This window comes from Peromyscus eremicus, chromosome 6 (genome assembly GCF_949786415.1).
Source record: "Peromyscus eremicus chromosome 6, PerEre_H2_v1, whole genome shotgun sequence".
In the NCBI taxonomy this organism is placed as follows: Eukaryota; Metazoa; Chordata; class Mammalia; order Rodentia; family Cricetidae; genus Peromyscus; species Peromyscus eremicus.
In genome coordinates this window covers 39,953,820-39,975,952 of record NC_081421.1, presented here as the reverse complement: position 1 = coordinate 39,975,952, position 22,133 = coordinate 39,953,820, and the positions used below count along the sequence as shown (strand labels likewise).

The 22,133-nt window shown below is 42.7% G+C and overlaps 1 protein-coding gene across 1 annotated transcript in view; it reads left to right on the top strand.

The window, feature by feature from the left end:
• Plch1 (phospholipase C eta 1) overlaps nt 1–22,133 on the top strand; it is a 221,679-nt gene that overhangs the window by 183,139 nt on the left and 16,407 nt on the right. Inside the window, exons 12-15 of the mRNA XM_059265418.1 lie at nt 8,770–8,931; nt 10,454–10,525; nt 13,894–13,985; nt 20,577–20,674. Coding sequence (XP_059121401.1) covers nt 8,770–8,931; nt 10,454–10,525; nt 13,894–13,985; nt 20,577–20,674 — 424 coding nt within the window. The remainder of the gene's footprint in view (nt 1–8,769; nt 8,932–10,453; nt 10,526–13,893; nt 13,986–20,576; nt 20,675–22,133) is intronic.

Here is a 22,133-nt window from a genome sequence, read left to right as displayed (position 1 = left end):
TTTCCTTTGAGTCTGTTGAGAGGTTTTTGTTTGTTTGTTTGTTTGTTTGTTTTTGTGGTACTCAGGGTTGAAAGCAGGTCCTGTTGTTTGCTAGCCAAGTACTTTACCACTGAACTATGTCCCCAGCCTTCTTTTGGCTTTTTATCTTGGGACACAGCCTCACTTTGTTGCCAAGGCTGGCCTTGAACTTGCCGATCCTCCTGCATAGCTAGGATATCAGCTCATGTCACCATACTTGACAAACTTCTATTTTTTGACAGTAAATATCTGTGGTTACGAAATTTCATTGTAGACACAGCTCTGTGGAAACTAACATTTGCATGTGTAACCTTCAGGGGTCTCCGCTTGTGCCTTTAGTTTCCTGGCTGCTTTCTAGGCTCTGGTATGGACAAATACTTTAGAACATGGCTCCACAAGGATAGTCATGACCATTCATTTGACCTGAATAGAGCTAGGGAGCACCCCACTTAAAAGGCTTTACAGAGGCTTCCTTGTTATACATTGAAGAAGAAAATATGCTAACACATACACAACATTTTTAGTAGAAATATATAAAGTTCTTATACAACCCCTTTTCTCTATTTTTGAGCTCTTTTGAGAAAAGACAGTGAATGTCCTGTTTAGAATTTGAGAGTATTCTATTGTAACTAGTCAGTTTATGCTCGACCGGACAGCAGGAAGTCTTATCTGTGTGGCAGATTTAAAGATGGTTGTTCATATTTCTACAAAACCAAGTACAGTGTAGGTACCAGCCATTACTCACAAAACCATTTCTATAAAGGAAGCTCTTAACCTCAACTGTAGGTTGGAAGTTTGTGGTTAGATTTATAAGCTATATCTAAATCAGTGTGGTGCATAAAGCTTTGAACACAATTTATAGACACCAGAACATTAACTTTCATGAGCTTATAAAGATATTTTATGCACATCACCAATTTTTACTGGGCATTTCCTGTTGGAGATGCACCATCACTGTTGTTGGTGTTAGATGATATTGGAGTGAATAAAATAGATGAAAGTTCTCGTCTTCCTGAGGTTTAAGCATTAATCAAAGAGAAAGGAGACAGATAAGAAACAAGGCAAATAAGTGAAATATATAGTATATTAGATATAAGTGCTAAAGGAAAAAGGTGTGTGTGTGTGTGTGTGTGTCTGTGTGTGTGTGTCTGTGTGTGTCTGTGTCTGTGTGTCTGTTTGTGTGTGTGTCAAATTTTAGAGGTGTTGTCGACATGAAACTTTCCTTAAAAGTTACATTTAACTAAAGATCTGAAGAGAAAAAAATTAGCCAGGTTAATATATGGGGAGAAAGTTCTAGGCAGAATAAACCCCAAGGCAAAGAGCAGAGCAGGTATAGCGGCTCACCCAACATTCCCTGCTGAGCAGGAGGCAGGCTTTCTCCTAGTCTGTCAGCTGTTTAAACCCTTGACATTTTTTGCTTATGCGATGAGTTTTCTGCTGTACTTGACTTGTCTAAGCTTCGGTTTTGTATGCCTTTGTAGCTTCAGCAACAGAGAAAATCTGGCTCGTGATATGTAAGCCACAGGGTACAGCCAATGTGTTCAGTGACCCAAGAATCACACAGCTCAGAGACGTAAGGGACAATTTCCTCCCAGCCACAGTGCGATAATCTAGCGGATTTGATTTCAGGCAGTCCGATCACCATTATTCACAGCTAGGGGAGCTCCCTGTGCCTGTGGGTAGCACAGGCTCCTCACTCTTGAATTTCAACTTCATTGATTATGTTTTTCTCTTTCTGTTGAGCTTTTCAGTTATTTTTCTTAAAACTCTCTGAATCTGTTGTTTAGCCAGGCTGTTGGGCATGAACAGCAGCTCCCTCTTGCATGAAGCTCGTCCCATAATCACCAAGCCTTCCAGCACAAATCGAGCCCCCCTGTACCCCATTGTTTTCCATTATACTGTACACCATTATTCACTCGGTCTCTCATTGAACATTTTAATCATTTTCCCCTCCCCACAACTACAGTTGCAACTTCGTCATCTTTCCTCTGAGACATTTTAAGAAGACTGGTGAGCATTGTTAGTCTCAAACATAACAGCATTCATAGAACGGATGAGCTGCCTCTTGTGGCTCTGAAGCCTTGCTACTCCCGTGTCCACTCTGAGATGAAATGATACATACTGAGCAGCAGGTCATATCCTGGCAACAAGTTATAAGGACTAGATGAGGTGACCTGCAAGATTCCAGTTCTTTCTGCTCTGTGACATGACTCTTGAACACGTTTTATGGGAAGTAAAGGAACTGGCAGGTGAGGGCCGAAGTGAATGCAGACTCGGATAGCTGAAAAGCAGCTGTGCTCCCCCCCATGCCTTCAGGAAATGGGCTCCAAGCTTCATAAGGCAATCGATGGAGCAGCTAATACATTTTCTTTCTATTGCCAGAGTCCGGCACCGAGCAGGGAAGAAAAGGCATCTGGGGATGTAGAGATGGCCCTGTATCTTGTTTTCTGGGTTCATTTTTAAAGAGAAGGCCCCTAACTTCAGTGGCATCTTGGTATGGCAAGGAGCTTTCAGAAGTGCTAATGCCTGTGCCCCAGCCCAGAGACTGTGACACTGGTCTGGGTATTACCTGGGAGTCTTGCCCACTGCCTTGGTGACTCCAGTGTCTAGTGAAACATCAGTGTTCTCTGGCTCGCTCTCTCTCTCTCTCTCTCTCTCTCTCTTCTCTCTCTCTCTCCTCTCTCTCTCCCTCTCCCTCTCCCTCTCCCTCTCCCTCTCCCTCCCTCTCCCTCTCCCTCTCCCTCTCCCTCTCCCTCTCTCTCTCTCTCTCTCTCTCTCTCTCTCTCTCTCTCTCTCTCTCTCTCTCTCTCTCTCTCTCTCTCTCTCTTCTCTCTCTCTCTCTCCCTCTTCATCTCCTTCCTAGACTGCTGTGGGGCATCCTTCTTTCCAAATGATGCTTTAGGAAAAATATGCTGGGGGAAAAGGAGAATGTGTTCATTTGTTATTTTTTTTTTTTTAATCCATTGATGGATGACAGAGATTCCTAGATCGGACTCATTTTCTCAGAAAACTGAATGAGGGAGAAACTGCTGCTAACCGTGTTAAATGACGATTCTCTCTTTTCCACTGTAGCCTCCTTCCTCTGGGCCAGGGAACAATAGAATGAGATACACATGGCTCTCAGCTTCGGTCCCTACCACAGCTGCACAGTGGCACATAAGTCTTGAGGTCAGGTGTCTGTCTGAATGGTCTGTCAGTGAGTGCTGTTGGGCTCCAGGACTGAATGATAACACAGTAATGAAACCTCAGCTGCGTATTTCTTTGTTCCTTGTGGCTGCAAATTTTGTAGTGATGAAAATCACAGAAAGGAAAAAAGATCACCAGGCAACCTCTCGTTCCTTTGGCAAACCCCCACATCTAGAGGATGTGAGGTGAATTATAAGCTCTTGTGTTAGGCGTTTGTTATTCCCCCAGCACCTGCCATCCTGGACTTTGTAGCTTTAGTCCTGTTCTTCTGACATGCCCACAGTCCAGCTCTTCATTGTGTCCAGCTTCCTGGGAGGCCCTGAGCAAGGAAAAGAAGTGGATGGTGTAGGGAGCCCTCTGTGATTGGCTCTGGGCATTCCAGGCGTTCTTGCAAGCTTTCTCTGGCAAGTTCTCTTTCTATCCCCACAAGCCCTCCCCTCCAAGCTCAGGAGTACTTGATCAAGGATGCTAGAAGTTTGAGATCTTACAGCTCTTTTGTTGGGTCCACTCATGGCCTTAAGTGAAACATACTCAATGTTTCCTGCAGAGGGATTTCAGACCGTTTACCACATTTTATAGGAGGAATGGTGATTGTTTAAAATATGAGCCAACTCAGCAACAACTCAACTCAGAAATTCATCTCTTTCTGCCATAGTGTAAAAAGGAGTGGCTACTGCATTGCTAAGGAAGTGTTACGGATTGTCCCAGGATCATCATCCATAGGGCTGTGTTTGGATGAGCTTCTGAGTCTTTGTCTGTGTCATTATGAGTGGGACTTGACAGGCCCGAGTGCCTCCCTTGGAGGGTGTTGAATGGTTCAGATAATGAGCTGTTTAAGGACTTTGCTTTGTAAGGTGGCCCGGTGCAGAGTCATACTTGTACTTTCCAGACAGGCACCCCATGTTGTTTTGAGCTTTGGTTTATTACATTAGACAGATATTGCATCTTTTTTTTTTCTTTTTTTTTTTTTCTTTTTTTTTGGTTTTTCGAGACAGGGTTTCTCTGTGTAGCTTTGCGCCTTTCCTGGGACTCACTTGGTAGTCCAGGCTGGCCTCGAACTCACAGAGATCCGCCTGGCTCTGCCTCCCGAGTGCTGGGATTAAAGGCGTGCGCCACCACCGCCCGGCAGATATTGCATCTTTAACCAGTGGATTTGCTTGAACGTTGCACCGAACAAGCCTATCAGCCAGTTTTCCCCACAGCATGTGCTAACATTGTGTCTCTGGCCCATTTTCGTAATTCTCCCAATATTTTAAGCTTCATGATTATGTTGTCATTGTATGTGGTGATCTCTGACTTTTGATGTTAGTCTTATCATGGTTTGGGGGGATACCCTAAACTCACCCAGTCTGTTAATATGTGTATTCTGACCTATCACTAACTTGCTGTTCCTCAGCTCTTTCTTATGCTTGGGTGTTGCCTGTCCCTGATACACAACAGTATTGGAAGTAGGTTAGTTAATAGCCTTGCAGTAGCTACCAAGTGCTCAGGCGAAAGGAAGAGTTGCATGCCTGTCTCTTCAAGTCCACGCTGGAGCTGATGAGTCGCGGGGACAAAGGGACAGAAACTGACCAGCTGGAAGCAAGGCCTCCCGTGCTAAGCAGTTGGGCAAGCTGTAAATACAAAGGGAAGGGCGAAGGACATGAAGGTAATTTACTCCAGTGACTGCATGGATGGGAAAAAGTGAAGCAGACCTACTGCCGATAATGAAGAAAGCGCTAGTGGTCTGGATTAAAGATAAACTGGCCGGAACATTCCTGGGTGCTGAAGCCCAATCAAGAGTGCAACCCTAACTCTCTTCAGTTAAGGATCTTGAGAGGAGACTATCCCGGGCTTGACCCAGTGGGCTTCAATTCAGTGTTCCAGGAAGAGAAGAAGGCCAACAGATGGAAACACATACGCAAAGATGATGTGGAGACCAAGGTAGAGACTGCTATGGTCTCATAAGCCAGGGAATGCAAGGAGCGACTGTAGGTGAGAAGAGGCAAGGGCCTGGAACTCCACAGGGACTGTGGCCCTACCTTGCTTCAAACTTTTGTCCTCCAGACTAATGATGAAATGAATTTGTTGTTTCAAGATGCCAAATTTGAGTCATTTATTACAGCTCTCACAGGAAATCTATGTTCTTCTCTTTTAAGATACAGTGCTTCATGTTTCTTCATGCCAAGAAGCTGAATTCCCAAGACAGGTGGAGTGCCCCTCCTCTGTGTGCTAGTGGTACCCCACATGCCTGCCTCACACTGACTGGTATGAGCAGTTCTCATGGCACCCAGGACTGTGACAGTGGGTTGATCCTTATTAGTGATTGTCACGTAGCATATGGCAGAAATTCAGTATGAGTTTGTTTTAATCAGAATGAGTTTCCCCTCCAAACTCTTTGTAATCCTTATTACATCCCACAGCACCCTTGCCTGTGTACTAATTAGTGCCTGCCACGGTAACTGGTGTGTCTGGATTTCCAGACTCCTGTCCTTCTTTGGCATACGCTCCCAAATTGCTATTATTCCTAAAGTATTATTTATGCAGAACTCTGGCTGCCCCATCTTCTGGCTTTCAAGTCCCTTCAGTCCCCAAAGTCCTTCCCTTTTCTCTGAACTCCTGCTCTAGGACATGACTGACCCATTTAAATGGTTGTTTAGACTGTATCACAGGAAGTCCTTCCTTTCCTCACTGTTGAACACTTAGCTGTCTGGTCAGACCTTTTCTCTGGCTCCATCTGTGCTACCCAGGAGGAGTGGCATGTCCTTCCTAGCACCCTGTGACTGGTGGGCTGTACTTGCTCACTTCTGAGAGCAAGTGCAAGCTCTTTTTCATCTTTGTGTCTCCTTCAGAGCCTGATTCTATAATGGGTGGAATGCATTGTTAATTGGATATGTTAAACATGTTAATTTATGTTTTATAAGTACAGGGAAATGTAGCAATTCATCCTGGCACAGGTGTTCTCTCTTTTTTTTTTTTAATAATCTTTTTTATTTAATTTCTTTTCTTTCCTTTTACACACCAACCCCTGTTCCCCCTCCCTTCTCTTCTCCCGCTCCCCCCCACCTGCCCCCAACCCACCCCATCCCCTCTTTACAGTAAGGCCTCCCTTGGGTAGTCAGCACAGTCTGGCATACCAAGTTGGGAATGGAACCAGCACCTCCCCTCTGCATCACGGCTGAGTAAGGCATTGCACCATAGGGAATGGGCTCTAAAAAGCCAGTTTGTGTACCTGGGATAAGTCCTGGTCTCATTGCCATGGACCCCCAAGCCACGCAACTGTCACCCACATTCAGAGGACCTAGTGTGGTCCCATACAGGCTCCCCAGCTGTCAGTCCAGAGTCCATGAGCTCCCACTAGCTTGGGTCAGCTATTTCTGTGGTTTGTCCCATCATGACTCTGACCGCCCCCCGCACCCCCCCACCCCCGCCAGCTCTTATAATCTTTCCTCCCTCTTTTCAACTGAACTCCAAGTGCTTGGCTGTGGGTCTCTGCATCTGCTTCCATTAGCCACTGGATGTATGTTCTATGATGACAACCCCCAGCTCTTATAATCTTTCTTCCCTCTTTTCAACTGAACTCCAAGTGCTTGGCTGTGGGTCTCTGCATCTGCTTCCATTAGCCACTGGATGTATGTTCTATGATGACAACCCCCAGCTCTTATAATCTTTCTTCCCTCTTTTCAACTGAACTCCAAGTGCTTGGATGTGGGTCTCTGCATCTGCTTCCATTAGCCACTGGATGTAGGTTCTATGATGACAATTAGAGTAGACAGCAATCTGAATGCAGGGGAAGGCTAGTTCAAGTACCTTCTCCACCATTGCTGAGTCTTAGCTTGGGACAATCTTATGAGTTCCTGGGTTTTTCCCTAGCTGCAGATTTCTCCCCATCCCCTTAATGGTACACTCTGTCAAGATATCTTTTTCATTGCTCTCCCTCTTTGTCTCTCCCACATGTTCCCATCTCCTATTTTCTCCCACCTCCTTCCTTTTATTCCCCCCTCCCAGTTTACTCGGGAAATCTTAACCCTTTCCCCTTTCTGGGGTGATCTATGTGTGTCCCTCTTAGTGTCCTCCTCTTTACCCAGCTTCTCTGGGGTTGTTGACTGTAGCCTGGTTATCCTTTGTTTTGCATCTAATATTCACTTATGAGTGAGTACATACTATATTTATTTTTCTGGGTCTGGGTTACTTCACTCAAGATGATTTTTTTCTAGGTCCATCCATTTGCCTACAAATTTCATGATGACATTGTTCTTTACCGCTGCATAATACTCCATTGTGTAAATGTATCACATTTTCTTTGTCCATTCTTCGGTTGAAGGGCATCTAGGTAGTTTCCAGGTTCTGGCTATTATGAATAATGCTGCTATGAACATAGTTGAGCAAATGTCCTTGTGGTATGATTAAGCATCCTTTGGGTATATGCCCAGGAGTGGTATTACTGGGTCTTGAGGTAGGTTGATTCCCAATTTTCTGAGATACCGCCATACTGATTTCCAGAGTGGCTGTACAAGATTGCATTCCCACCAGCAGTGGAGGAGTGTTCCCCTTTCTAAAATTTTCTGTTATCTCTTACGGGATTTTGTGAAATACCTCCAGAATTAGAGAGGTATCTATTCTGCAGAAGTCAGATAGATGGGCCTTCTAGTAATAAATAATGTGGGAAATGTTTGTGCGGAAAGGTATCACTCCCTGCATGCCTGGGATGGGCTGGTCTTTGGCAACTGGTTGAATAATCTGTGGAGCAGATCTGGACAAAGGGAGGGGCAAAAGCAGTTCACCAGCAGGGGGCAGTGCACACAGCCTTGGGCCACTGGTCAGTGAGGACATGGAGGCTAGACACTGTGCTGTGTGAGATTTCCAGGAAATGATGTGCCTTGACCACCTAAAAGCCGTCTAAGATATTGGCATTGCTTTGTTTTCCGAAAGCCTTGAAACTGGTTGTGATATTCAAAATAACTGTAATCAAAGGTATACTGTGTACCCTCTAGTGACGTCAAGGAGTTGGAGACCAAAAGAAATTTTGTCTCAGAATTGTCTGCAACCTTGAAAACTCCCATAGCATTCTTTGCCTCTCAGTGAAGGAAGTCATTCTTAAAAATAACATTTTTGCTCAGTTGTAACCACATAGGCTTAGAAAGCTCAATCTCCAGAAGGTTTCCCTGGCTTGCCCCCTGCTGAGACCTTGACATCTCAGGAAGAAATGGTTTAGAATCTTGCCTCACTTACTGGCTACCTCTGTAAACGTTAAACAAATTGCTTAATTTCTCAAGGTCTCAAATTCCACATCACTGAAATGAAATAGAGTAAGACTTTGTAAGTGTGAATAGTGTTGAACACATGTGTGGGGACCAGTAAGCCAATGAAGAGCTACTGACAGAGAGCGGGATTTTTGATAATCGGGTGCTTTGCAGAGTTTTTTGATGAGGGGGATCAAAATTGTTCAAGGAGTATCTTAATTTCTTACAGGTTACTGAGAGTTCATGAGATCATATACTCAGTGTTGTCTTGGACTAAAGGCATCTTCTACACTAGTCTGTTTCTCAGAGGATTGTTTATATTACTTGATTGTTTTTTTTCCAGAGTAACGGGACCACTGAGCACCAAGTAGAATCCTTCATACGGAAAAAACTGGAGTCATTGTTGAGGGAGTCTCAAATTCGAGACAAAGAAGACCCTGATAGTTTCACAGTGAGGGCCCTGCTCAAGGCCACACATGAAGGCTTAAACACACACCTGAAACAGGTAGATAATTCCCCTTGAACTCACCCTTCAACAAGGAAAAAATGTACCCTTCTCTTCGGTTTCTAAGCACCTTTCCTTTGTGAAATGTTTCTCAAACTTCTCTGTCTGTCTTTGTAAAGTTTGAGAAACAAAATCCTTCTGTAAAATAAGTGAGAATGTATGCAACACACTTAATATTGTCCTGGGGTACAGAAAGTACCAACTTCAGTCAATGACTTTTATGTCCGATTACGTGAGACAGCTCTGCTGTGTGCTGTTGGCCTGGTGTCCTATTGAATATGCCCAGTTTTACTCTTAAATCATCTTAGTTGGGACAATAAATGACATAGTCCTCCTACCAACTGATGGGCTCTTAGACGTACCAAAGAACTCACAGGTTAACTGGCTTACTCTTCTCCTGTTTAACAGATGAGAAAATGGAGACCTAGAGAAGGGTCATGGCTTTGGTGATAATACTGTTTCTCCTAGCTTAGGAAGAGTAATGCCAATTCTGTGACAGTGTCCACTGTAGCTACCTTCCTAATCCGCAAGGTTTGAACAGTTAGTGATCAGTATTACTAGGTCTTCACAAACAATGCACACACATAAAGTAGTCAAGGGTGAGCACCTGGTTCCTACCCCTCACCAATTTTTGGGTGGGTTTTTCTACCAGCCATCTCCTGGGCTCTTCCTTACCACCTCTCCCATGAATCACTTGTGATATCTGTCTATGGCTTTAGCAGACACTTTTTGCAACTTCTTTATTGTAAGTGGCTTGTTTACCCACCTTTGTTCTATTGGTATTTTTCTTTCTACACAGCTAGAACCCTTGGTGGGTGGGGTCTGCAGGTCTCCACACAATGAACTTCAGGAACATAACTGAAAAAGCATCTGAACCCTTTGAATGGAAGCATTTCTGTTCCTACTCCCACATGTGGGCTGACACAAGAGGATGCTTGCTCACCACCTCTGCCTGGAAAATTAACCCATTTGAAAAATCTTCAGAGGCTAAAATTCCACACCCCAGTGCTTACTACCAGGGCAATGCTTTTACTATATAGATAAGCACACAGTGATTTCTTTAAATAAACGGAAGTCATATGACTGTGTTTTATTTATAATATTTTAAAATCCCAAACAACAGTGTTCAGTGTGAGCATTTGCTGTACTTAGCAGATTGGGCTTTTATCCAATTCTGGTTAATTTCCAAAATTAAAACTCCTCTTAACTGGAAATGGTTTATCTCCACTGGGGATGTTGAAAACACCACTTTCTGATTTTAGGCATATGGTGAATAGGAATGGAGGGCCAGCAGAGCTGCCTGTTGCTAAGAGCTAGACGTCAGCTTTGGAAAGCCATGGGTCAGTGCTGTGTCCTGACAGTGCCCCCCTTCCTACAGCAGACACAGCCACATTTGAGATGTCAGAAGTGTGAAGCAGGAAGAAAGGAACTAGGGAAAGAGAAGAGAGGGTCCCTCTGCCACCTGAGCTAAGCAGAACAAAAAGAAAGACAAATCATTGTATTATGCTTTTTATTTATGCAGAACCTGGACGTGAAAGAAAGTGGAAAGAAGTCCCATGGACGATCCCTGATGACCAACTTTGGGAAACACAAGGTATGTACATAGTAATGGTGGTAAATGTGCATAATTCAGTTAATTTGAAGAGTCTATAAGCAGCAGGGCGACATTGTATTATAATGACCTTGGAATGACTGAAGAGTTCATCAAAAGGATGACTGAAGGAGAAAAGTTTGAAATTTAAAAGACTTTGAGATTTAGAACTACTGTTAATCAAAAGTATCAAAAATCAAGTTGCATCTTGGAAGTCTTTTAAATAAACATATCCAACAAAGGACTCATATTCTCAGTACTTGAATCATTTCTACAAGTAAGAAGACAGTGAGTTCACATTTCCAAAGAACAGAACCAAACCAAAAGCTTAAATCCACCCATTGCAAAAGCAGATAGCACATGGCAGGGAAAAGAAGAGCAAATTGCAGTTAATGTTGCCATTCCATGAACACTGTGATAGATAGCATAAAAAGAGCAAAGTGTTGGAGTGCTGAGCAACATGTACTCACTCTGCTGCGGAACAGAAACCACTCTGGCACACTGTGTGACAGTCTTATCTGTTAGCAGCTCCACTGTTGGGTTTATGATCAAGACAGAAACAACAGTTAACAGTAGCATTTGTAATGGGATACGTAGTGAACTGCCCAAATGCTTATTAACTGTAGAATCAATTAAAATGTGGCAAATTCACATGTGGACAGCCACAAAAAGGACACAGTTATATCTATGTGCAATGATACAATCTTTCAAACATGATCTGAACTAAAGATGTAAAACTCAGAGTGCATGTAGTATGAGTATCTTTGTATGAAATGAAAGGCCTGTAAAAAAATGCTCTAGGGTAGAAGTTAGGGTAGTTATTAATTACTGTTGTTACCTTTGAGGGGAAAGTAAGGACCATGTGGGAAGATTAGAAGGATTTTACAGAGCAGGTAGGAGTCTACTTCCTTGTTGGAGTGCTTTCACTTTGTGGAAATCATTTGCAAATATACGTAATACTTCAATAAAGAGGTGAAAATATTATACAGGATATCAGTCATTAGGCCAGTGAGAGAGCTCAGTGGGTAAAGTGTTTGTTGCCAAGCCTGATGACCTGAGTTTCTCATGACCTACATGGTGGAAAAAGATAAAGTTACTCTGACAGACTGTCCCTGGCTAGCTCAGTCGGCAGAGCATGAGACTCTTAATCTCAGGGTCATGGGTTCATGCCCCACGTTGGGTGCCAGATAATGGGATTAATCCACTGAGTCTATTTAATGATCAAAGGAGTTTATTTGGGAATAAACTCACAACCATGGATGATTTATTGTAGGGTCCAGGAAAGCTGAGCTCTGTCCCACACTGAATAGCTTGGTCCAAGATCTCAGCATTCAAAACCACAAAGTAGCCAAGAGAGCAGGCATATGTGCATCCCAGGCCTTAGGGGTCCCTGGTGGCCATGCCCCAGGGGCAGGTACCTCAAGGTCATAGGCAGGTGTAACAGCTACAGCTGCTTCACTAGGGGTGGTGCTTCAGGTCATGGCTCAAACAGCTACCCACGACATTGTGGCATGCATGTGTGGCACCACACAGATATGCACACATAAACTAAACGTAGTTTTAAAAATTAATGAAGGAAATCAGTTATTGGGTGATGAACTTAACACTATTTGAGGGTTTTGATGAGAACTTTTGTACTATTGTAAGGGATGTTCTATCTGGAATTTCATGTCTATAAGGAGGATAATTTAGGGAAATTAGTTACAGCAATAAAAAAAAAAGAACCAACTGTTCAGTCATAAAGAGTGATTAAGCAAGCCATGACTCTTTTGCATAATGGGAAGGTGTGTAGCCACAGGGGGATGATCTCTGAAGAGCTTAACGTACAAAACATGAAACAAAAAAATATGATGAAAATAGGTTCTAGGTGTAATAGCCACAATCTCATGCGTATCATATATCAAAACTGTGCCAGAAAAATTATCATCATTAATCATTCTTTTTTTTGTTTTTGAGGCAGCATCTTGCTGTGTAGCCCGAGTTGGCCTTACATTCCCACTCAACCTCCTGCCTCCACCTCTCAAGAGCTTGGATTACAGGTGTATGCCACAACACTGACTTTAGTTATTAATTTCTTAACTTTTTGTATCTTATAATAAAAATGAATCTTCTGAGGTAAATGTTTCAGAAGCATTCCAGCTACCAAAGAGTGAATGTTTTCACACAGCTGGTGATCATAGTAGGCTGTCCATGAGACTGTTTATGAATTATTTTAGTAAGTACCAGTAATAATTTACATAGAAAGTTAAAATCAATGGATTGCAAAGTGGCTTTTTATGTCATCTCATTTAACCATTAAAATAATAAGAATCCTACAGAATGGGTAGTATTTACACACTACTTTTGAAGTATAGCAGGAAGCTTGATGGGGCTTGCTACTCCACTAGCTTGGTTGAAAAGCTAGCCTTGAATGGAAATTTCAACACTAGGGCTTCCATATCTGAAGTTCTCAGGACAAAAGTAATTCCTGAGGAGGTTCGAAGTAGCTCCTCACTGTCAGTACAGTGGGTATTTTGTAGCTTGTCTTCAGTTTCGGGAATGAGAAAATCTGGAAGCAGATGTGATCCTGTGGTGACTTGTGGATAGTGTTCATTTTCAAAGCCACACTTCTCTGATGTCCAGAGTAGACTGTCTAGATGGCTAATCTTTGTAGGAGCTGTATGTTTGGTCTCAAGGCTTTCAGCAATGATGGGATCTCCATCATTTGTTTCGTTGGGCAAGGTGTTGCCTAACTAATGAGCTGTCTCCAGGTGAGAATGAGCCAGCCCCGAAAATCTGTCCAGAAGATACTAGATTAGTTCTGGAGACTTTCAGCTCATTCCTATGAGTATCAATTTTTATTTTACTCCTAGAACGTAAAATGGGTCAAAAACTCAAAAGAGCAGTTTGATTTACATAACTATTTGAGTATGTGCTGATTGGAGGTAAACTGGCAGTCATTCTATTTTTTACTTAATACATACCTTTTTTGAGAACCAAAGTTGCCTTTTATCACTTATCAATAGTAAGCTTCTATACATAAGGACATTTTTTCCTTATAATTATTTAAATAGATACTTTAATTTTGGCCCTCTCTTGTGGACATTTGCAAAGTATACAACTAATATAATTTTTCTAAGATGTCAGTTTTCTGTGTCTTAGAAACTGGCTTTTGGGCATGAAACTCTTAAGTTTTGCATTGCTGGTGTAATATAATGATTGCTATTGGTTATTCTTTTTGTGTGCATGCCTGCACATGCATGCACACCTGTGTGTGTGTGTGTGTGTGTGTGTGTGTGTGTGTGTGTGTGTTAAAATCAAGTCCAATCTCTTTATGTTGTGAATGTGCCTAATGTGGTGAATTATTAAGTTTAATGTGATTTTTCCAACAGAAAACTACAAAATCACGTTCTAAATCCTATAGTACTGACGATGAGGAAGATATATTCCAGAATCCTGGCAAGGAGGGAGGCCAGCTGTACAGGTAGGAAAGCCTCTTCATGCTTGTTGCTCAGACTGCCATGGCCTCTCCATCCTATGATCCGGATTGTTTTAGTTGTGTACATCTAGAGAATGGGAGGGATCACAAGGTAAGGTGTTGGAGTAAAATGTGAAGGTCAAGAGAGAGATCCTGTGTGGAGGGAGCATGGCATCAGTGAGGTACTGGACCTGTGCTAGTGGCAGTAGTTGTCACGTGAAAGGTATCTTCAAAGGAGAGGGCTATGCAGATGCAGGACTGGCAGAGGGCTTGAAGGACAGGATAAGCATACGGCTTGAGCCAGACCACAGGTGTTTACTTATCCACCAATCATCTTCAGTACTGAGCAAGGTAAGCTCTCCATCTCTTAGGGACATGAAAGGATTAAAGGAATTGCATATTAATTAGCATGGTAGGTCCCAACTCCATTAAAGAAATGCTCAAAAATACTAGCTCCCATTTTATTATTCTTGACAACTTTACACATATACAATGTATTCTGGTCATATCTACCCATTATTACCCTCTCTCATTCCTTTCCCGCTCCTGCTGACTCACTTCTTCCCAACGTGGCCTCCTCCTACTTTCACGTCTTTCTTTGGACCCACCGAGATGAATTAGGGTTCTTGACATGAGTATGAGTACAGGGTCACTTGCTGAAGCTTGGGACACTTATCAGTAGCTACACCACTGAACAAAGTTATACTCCCTTAGTCCCAGAACCATTTAACTGCCAGTTGTTCCTCGGGGAGTGGTAGACCCTCATAATCCCCTCCCTCAACCAGGATGGAATGCTGAAGGTCTTGTGCAGGTCTCATATTGTTATCCGCAGATGCTGTGTGTTCATAATGGCCACACCATAGCCAGAAAACAGTGTTTCCTAACATGTCTCCTAATCCTCTGATTCTTACATTCTTTCTTCCCCAACTTCCATGATGCTCCCTAGGCCTTGGAGGTCATGATGTAGATGTTCCTTTTAGAGCAGAATACTCAACAGTCACTAATTCTCAGCACTTTTAGCCAGTTATAAGTATTTCCATTAAATGCTACTTACTGTATGAAGAAGTTTCTCTGCTCAAGGCTGGGAGCAGGAGTAGTCTTTGGTTGCAAGCATGTAGTTATATAGCAGTTTGGCTACTTGTCCTGTTAGCAAAACAATGGCAGTAGGTTTTGCTGTAGTCTGTGACCTGCCTCAGGTATAGCCCATTCACCACATGTATAGTACCAGACACATACACCTTTCCATGGAGCAGCCCTCAAACCCAGTCAGAAAGCAGTGGGTACTGTTGGTTACTCCCACATAGAAATGCCACTATTTGCACCAATGAGCAGATCTTGCCTGGTGCATGGTCCTTAGCTGGGTAAGATATTGACTTTTCTCCCAGAGTGTCCTGCAGAGAACCTACTAGTGCTATGGAAACTAGAGAGCAAGAAATAAGTTTCCAATCAGTTTCTTCTTGATTTCTCCATGTCCTGCAGGTGGGATATATGGTGTCTTCATCAACAGAGTCTGGAGAAAATCTTTGTCAGCTATACCTATGACAGAAGATTAATATCTAGAATATTCAGAGAACTAAAGCCAAACTGAGCATAAAGATAACACACAACAAAATGGGCTGTGGAATAGAACAGAGGGATTTCACTTAGTTCTGATAGGCAGCCAAGAGCAATGGCCACAGCCTGTATTGTTTCAGGAGCTCCTGCAGTCTTCTTGATCAACAAACATAGGAAATAGTCTACCCTTAGCGCTGAGAATTTCATTTAGAGACTTAGGACTTCCAGGGGCAGCAGTATTCACTCATGCAGACTACCTCCATTCAGACTTCTAAATTTGAACTTCGTCTTTTTTTTTTTTTTTTTTTTTTTTTTGGTTTTTCGAGACAGGGTTTCTCTGTGTAGCTTTGCGCCTTTCCTGGAACTCACTTGGTAGCCCAGGCTGGCCTCGAACTCACAGAGATCCACCTGGCTCTGCCTCCCGAGTGCTGGGATTAAAGGCATGCGCCACCACCGCCCGGCGTCTTTTTCTTATTATTAATTAAACCTGTTCTTTAACAGTTCCATTCATGTATATAATGAATTCTGATTACTCTCACTCCCTACCCTCTCTTACCTTCCTACCACCCCTGTCAGCCCTCCCTCTTCCCTACAAATCTCACATTTGTATCATTTTATTTTGGGATCCAGCGAGTTTAAACAGACCTCTCTGGGTGATCATGGCTTTAGAACTAGCCAATGGAACCTGGTGGGCTCCCTAATGGACACATGGCTGAAGACAATGACTCCTTCTCTCCTAGAACCTACTAGTACCAATAGTTCAACAGGGAGTGGTAAGGCCCCCACAAGCCCCTCCCTCATCCATGACTGACAGTTGATCGGACCAGTCTTGTGCAGGCTCAGTGCAGCTAACCTCGCCACTGCTGCTGATTGCAGTGGCGGTGTCAGACTCAGAAGATGACCTTTCACAGCCTCCTCCCTGACTTCCGGCTCTTACATTCTTGTTGCTCCCTCTTCTGCAGCATTCCCTAACCCTTAGCTGGGGAGGTCTACATGTCTTATTTAGGACTGAGCATTCAACTGTCACTTGTTCTCTGCACTTTGAGCAGCCATGAGTCTCTGCATGCCCCGGTATTCACTGCAAAGAGAGACTTCTCAGGTTAGGCTGTTGAAGCTTCTTCTCCCCCAGCAACCTGTACGGAGCCCCTTGGTGTACTATGGGAGCTAGCTGGCCGGGAGGAACGTGCCTGCCTCATTCCAGCTTCATTTCTGTTTCTTGCAGCCAGTGTGTATGGGATCCTCAGCAGTTGTGTCTACCTAGTCCTGGTAGACAGCCAAGTGCCAAGAGCCTGTCTGTGTTGTATTGGAAGTCTCCCTTAACCACCAGTTCACATGAAGGCATCCCACACCTAGCACTGGAGTTTTTGTTTACTTAATCATGGCTTCTAGGCACGGCATTATTTGCCACACAGGCCATTTCCCTACTAACTCTTTTTAAAAAATAGTATTATTTAGTTATCTTAGAAAACAGGTTCCTTTAAAAAGATTTAAAAAAAATTCTCTCTCTCTCAAAGACAGCTTGTAAAAATTAGTTCTTTCCTTCAACCATGTGAGTTCTGGCATTCAAACTCAGGTTGTCAGACATGGTAACAAATGCTTTTACCCTCTGAGTCTGCAAGCCTAAAACAATAGGTTTCTCTATTTTTTTATAATTCTTAGTTTTGATTAACCTTCCCCCTCCTTCTCTCCATGCCCAACTCCATCCCTGTTTAAACATCTCTACACCTAGTATTCCCCTCCCTCCCTTTGCCAGATATACACTGGACAGAGGATTAACACGTAGAATATACAGAACACTGAAACAACTAAACAGTAGATAATAACCTAATTTTAAAGACTAGGCTATGGGACTGAGCAGAGAGTTCTCAAAGAAAGATATAAATGACTAATAAACACTAGTGTTCGACATCGCTAGTCACCAGGGAGATGCACATTCAAACACTTTCATGTTTTGAGATCCATCTCACCCCAGTCAGAATGGCTATTGTCAAGAAAACAAACGGCAAAAATGATGGCGAGGATGAGAGGAAAGGGGGATCTTTCTTCGCTGCTGGTGGGAGTGTAAACTGGTACAGCCACAATGGAAAGCAGTATGGAGTGTCCCAGAAAACTAGCAGTGGAACTTCCATAGGACTTGGCCACACTTCCTGGGCGTATATCCGAAGGACTCCATGTAGCCTGTCACAGAGATGCCTGTACTTCGATGTTCACTGCTGCTCTATCCACAATAGCTAGGAAAGTGAGTTAGCTCATGTGTCTGCCAGCCCATGAATGGTTAATGAAAATGCGGTGCTTAGACGTCACAGAGTCCAATTCAACACCATACAAATGTGAAATTATGAAATTTATAGGAAAATAGATGTAGCTGGAGAATATTATAGTGAGCGAGGTACCCTAGACCCGGAAAGACAGACACCATGTGTTCTCATGCAGATCCTCACTTCAGTTTTTCAGATTTCTTTATTCAAATTGTGTTGACACCTGTAGAGGCCAAGAAGCAAGAAAGGAGTCCCGAGATTGGGGGTGGGGAGGCTGAAAGAGAAGGGCTGGAGTAAACACATGATCTGAAAATAGAGGAGGGTACTAGGTGTGGAAAGTTTCCTGCTTCCCCTCTTTAAGCTGTTGCCAGTAGTATTCATGATGACTGTTTTCAAGAACCCAGTTGTGACCCATGCTGTGATCGGGACTTCTTGGCAGTCCCAAAGGAACATAAACCATACTGTGAGTAGGTAAATAGGTGTAAGTGGACACACACACACACACACACACAGATGCACTCATGCACCCCCCCACACACATACAACTTTGTCTCTTTACTGAACAGAGATATTAAAGCCATAAAGGCCTTATAGGAATTTACCATTATGCTCAGGTAGGCTTTATATTTGAGCCGTAATGGGATGCATATGCATCAAATGCTCGTTAGTGAGGGCAGAGGAGAAATATGCAGAAAAGTTGAATATTAGTTACAGTAAAAGATACAGGAGAGATAGGAACACCTTTCAGAAGAACTTTGCTATTTCTAAATCAAAGAGTCTTATGCACAGTTAGTGAAGGAATAGCATTTGAAAAGCCAGAGGTCACCACAGGTATTACATGAAATAAGGTTACATGCTGCTCTTGAGTCAGTTAGAGATTTTTCTCCTAATACCTGTGAGAGCCTGAGCATCCCAGACGGTCACCCTGGGACTTCACTAACCCAATTCACTACTGGTCTGAGCAATATAAAGAACTAACTTTACGTAGAAGTCTTCATGCCGCTGACGGTCTTGGGAGTTTTGCTTGTGAGTTTTAAGCATGATCTGACACTGATTTGTCCAGTTTTTATCTTTAATATCTAGTTCTCAAACCTTTTCATCATCCCAAGAAAAAAATCTACCCCTCAGCAGTCAGTCTGCTCCCCTCTCCTTTCTGTCTCTGGGTAGACTTTTTCTTGACAATATTTGACCTTTTATAACTGCCTGGCTTCTTTCATTCAGTTTTGTGTTTTCTATTTTTTTTTTAATACATCAACACATTTGTTTATGCATTCACTTATTGTCAGTTGAGATGATATCAACAGTGATTTTCTTGGGCAAAGACTTTGGGTAGCCCAAACTAGCCTCAACATGTAATCTCCCTGCTTTTATCTGTCCATTGTTGAGATTACAGGTGTATACCACTATGCCTGGTCTGAGTTCCTTCTGAGTTTTCCAATGGTCATCCCTGAAAACATACAAACAAATAACATTATATGGGCTGAGAAGATTGCATTTATATATTTAGGAATATATATTATATACATATGCATATATGTATGTAACAACAATTCATGAAAAAGTCGCCATGAATTTTAAAGAGTGTTTAGGCATATATGAGAGGATTTATAGTGGGGAAATAGAAGGGAGAAATGAAGATAATGTGTTATAATCTCAAAAAAATAAAATAAGTATTTTTTAAAACTCAGAAGGAGCTCAGACCAGGCATAGTTTTGTGTTTTCAAGATTCACTCACATTGTGGCATACATATGCTCTGTTCAATTTTGTTGCTTAACCACCCACCATATGAATATACTACATTTTATGTATTTCATTCAGTAGTTGGGGGATGTTTTGGGAGCTTTCACTTTGTTGGTTGATAAAAAGTGTTGTCATGCATATTCAGATGCAGGATTTTACATCGATGTAGAATTGCTAGGTAACAATGTAACTCTTTCACTTGACCAACTGGGAACCATTTCCCAGGGGAACTGCACCATTTATATTCCCCGATTGTGTCTGAGTTTCTTCTTATTGTCACTCACCTACCTTTTTAGTTATAGCTATCCTAACAGAAGAGACATGGTACCTTCTTGTACATTTGCACTTAGCTCTTGACTAGTGATGTTGATTGACCATTATCTTGTGCGCTTATTGGCCATTGGAGTAGTGTTGATGAGCATTGAAGTGTTTGATAGTTAACTTTTCTCTAGAGGAGAAACGTGTGTGTGTGTGTGTGTGTGTGTGTGTGTGTGTGTGTGTGTGTGTGTGTGTGTTTGTGCGCGAGTAATGAGGTGGCATGTGGAGATTTTACTGTGGTAAAGAGTAGTGGTTAAATATGTAAGGCTATAGTCAAGATTATAAGAATATTTTGTAGGGAGAAAACTTAGAAGGTACCTAGGAAAGCTAAATTTCACATAATACAATGTATAATCATTTAAAGAATATTTAAAATACTTGTAATTGTATTTCTAAAGAAAAATCACTGTCAAATTTTTGGTTCATTTCTTTTTATGTATTTGGGTTTTATTGCCCACATTTCTGTACCTATTGGGTCTAACTCTGTTTCCTGTGATTGCCCCCAGCTGAGCAGCTGTTTCACAAGAGAACTCACCAAGGCAGATTCCCTGCAGAGCCTGACTAGAACTAAGGGGGTAGGATGGTGTAGACACCACAGAAGTACTGAATGGGGAGTCAGACCTGGGGCCCAGTTCCGGCTCCATCAAGTCCCAGGGAAGGTAGAGCAACCAGAGGCTCCCAACCCTTCCAGCTCTAGACTCATTCATTTGAGTGTATGCTCTGCAGGCTGGGCCGCCGAAGGAGAACCATGAAACTGTGCAGAGAGCTCTCGGACCTGGTGGTGTACACAAACTCCGTGGCAGCCCAGGATATTGTGGATGATGGTAAGGCCCAAGAATCTCTCATTCGTCCCAACACTCTTGACTTTTCTTTGTCATTGCTAGTTAATGTTGTCACTGATCAGATCATTCCGACACATGTCTGTGACTGTATGGAATTTCATTTGTCAGGAAAATGATAGCTAATGTGATTGTGAGCTCACATACGGGGCTGTGTTAATTGTTGGTAGGTACCTATTGCCTGGAGGTCAGAGAAGTTTCCTACAGGGTGGGGAAGGCTTTTATTACTATAACAATAATAATGTCAGGTCTCACTCCAGGACTCGAACTGTGGAGATCTGACCTACCTTCATGACCAGGTCACAGATGGCCATTTCAAGTGTGAATGACCAGAAGGAGTGAATTAATTAGCTATAACAATATCCTGGAGAGACCACATTTTCTCATTAAACATTTTGACTTTGAATAAAGTAGTTTATTTCACTGACTGAAATTTTAACAAAAAGAGTAGACATATTTCAGCGTCACTGGTTCTCATGGATTTTTCCTTGGTTCTTTTCTTTTTAAAAATGATTTATATATTGTGTGTATATGAGTATCTTGCCTATATGTATGTATGTGCACCACATGCATAGTTGGTGCCTGTGGAGGCCAGGAATGGGTGTTAGATCCCCTGGAACTGGAGTTACAGAATACTGTGGGTGCTGGGAACCAAACCACGGTCCTCAGAGTGCTCTTAACTCAGAGACACCTCTCCATCCCTGTCTCACTGCTTTCCACTGTATCAAGCTAGGAGGGTCCAGTCACAGCTGTCCTCATCTTTGAGTCTCCTAGTTGTTCTTTCCCTCCTTGTGTCCTATTTCATTCTGTCACCAAATATTTATTGAAGAGCAATAGACCTGTGGTGCTCCCGTCACCAAATATTTATTGAAGAGCAATAGGCCTATGGTGCTCCCATCACCAAATGTTTATTGAAGAGCAATAGACCTGTGGTGCTCCTGTCACCAAATGTTTATTGAGATACAATAGACCTGTGGTGCTCCCATCACCAAGTGTTTACTGAGATACAATAGACCTGTGGTGCTTCCGTCACCAAATGTTTATTGAGGAGCAATTGTCCTGTGGTGCTCTCATCACCCAATGTTTACTGAGATACAATAGACCTGTGGTGCTTCAATCCATTTTAATTATAGCAGAGTATAATGGCAACCAGAACGTCCATTTTCTCAGTGGTCTCAGCACAAAGACAGCAGTGTGGGGAAAAGGCTGTTGTCCTCACAGGCCTCGGACTCTTCACTCAGTTCTTTTTTCTTGGCCATAATCCACAAGTACACTTTCTGTACCCATTGAAAGATGACTTTTCTTCCACCTGGGTTTGTATTTCCTCCTGAAACAATGGCAGTTATGCAAAAATTTAAATGAACACTATCTGTGGGAAAAGAGAAACCTCAAGACTCTCAACTAGCAAGTGATGCTTTCTTATAATGACTGCCCATGGCTCCCA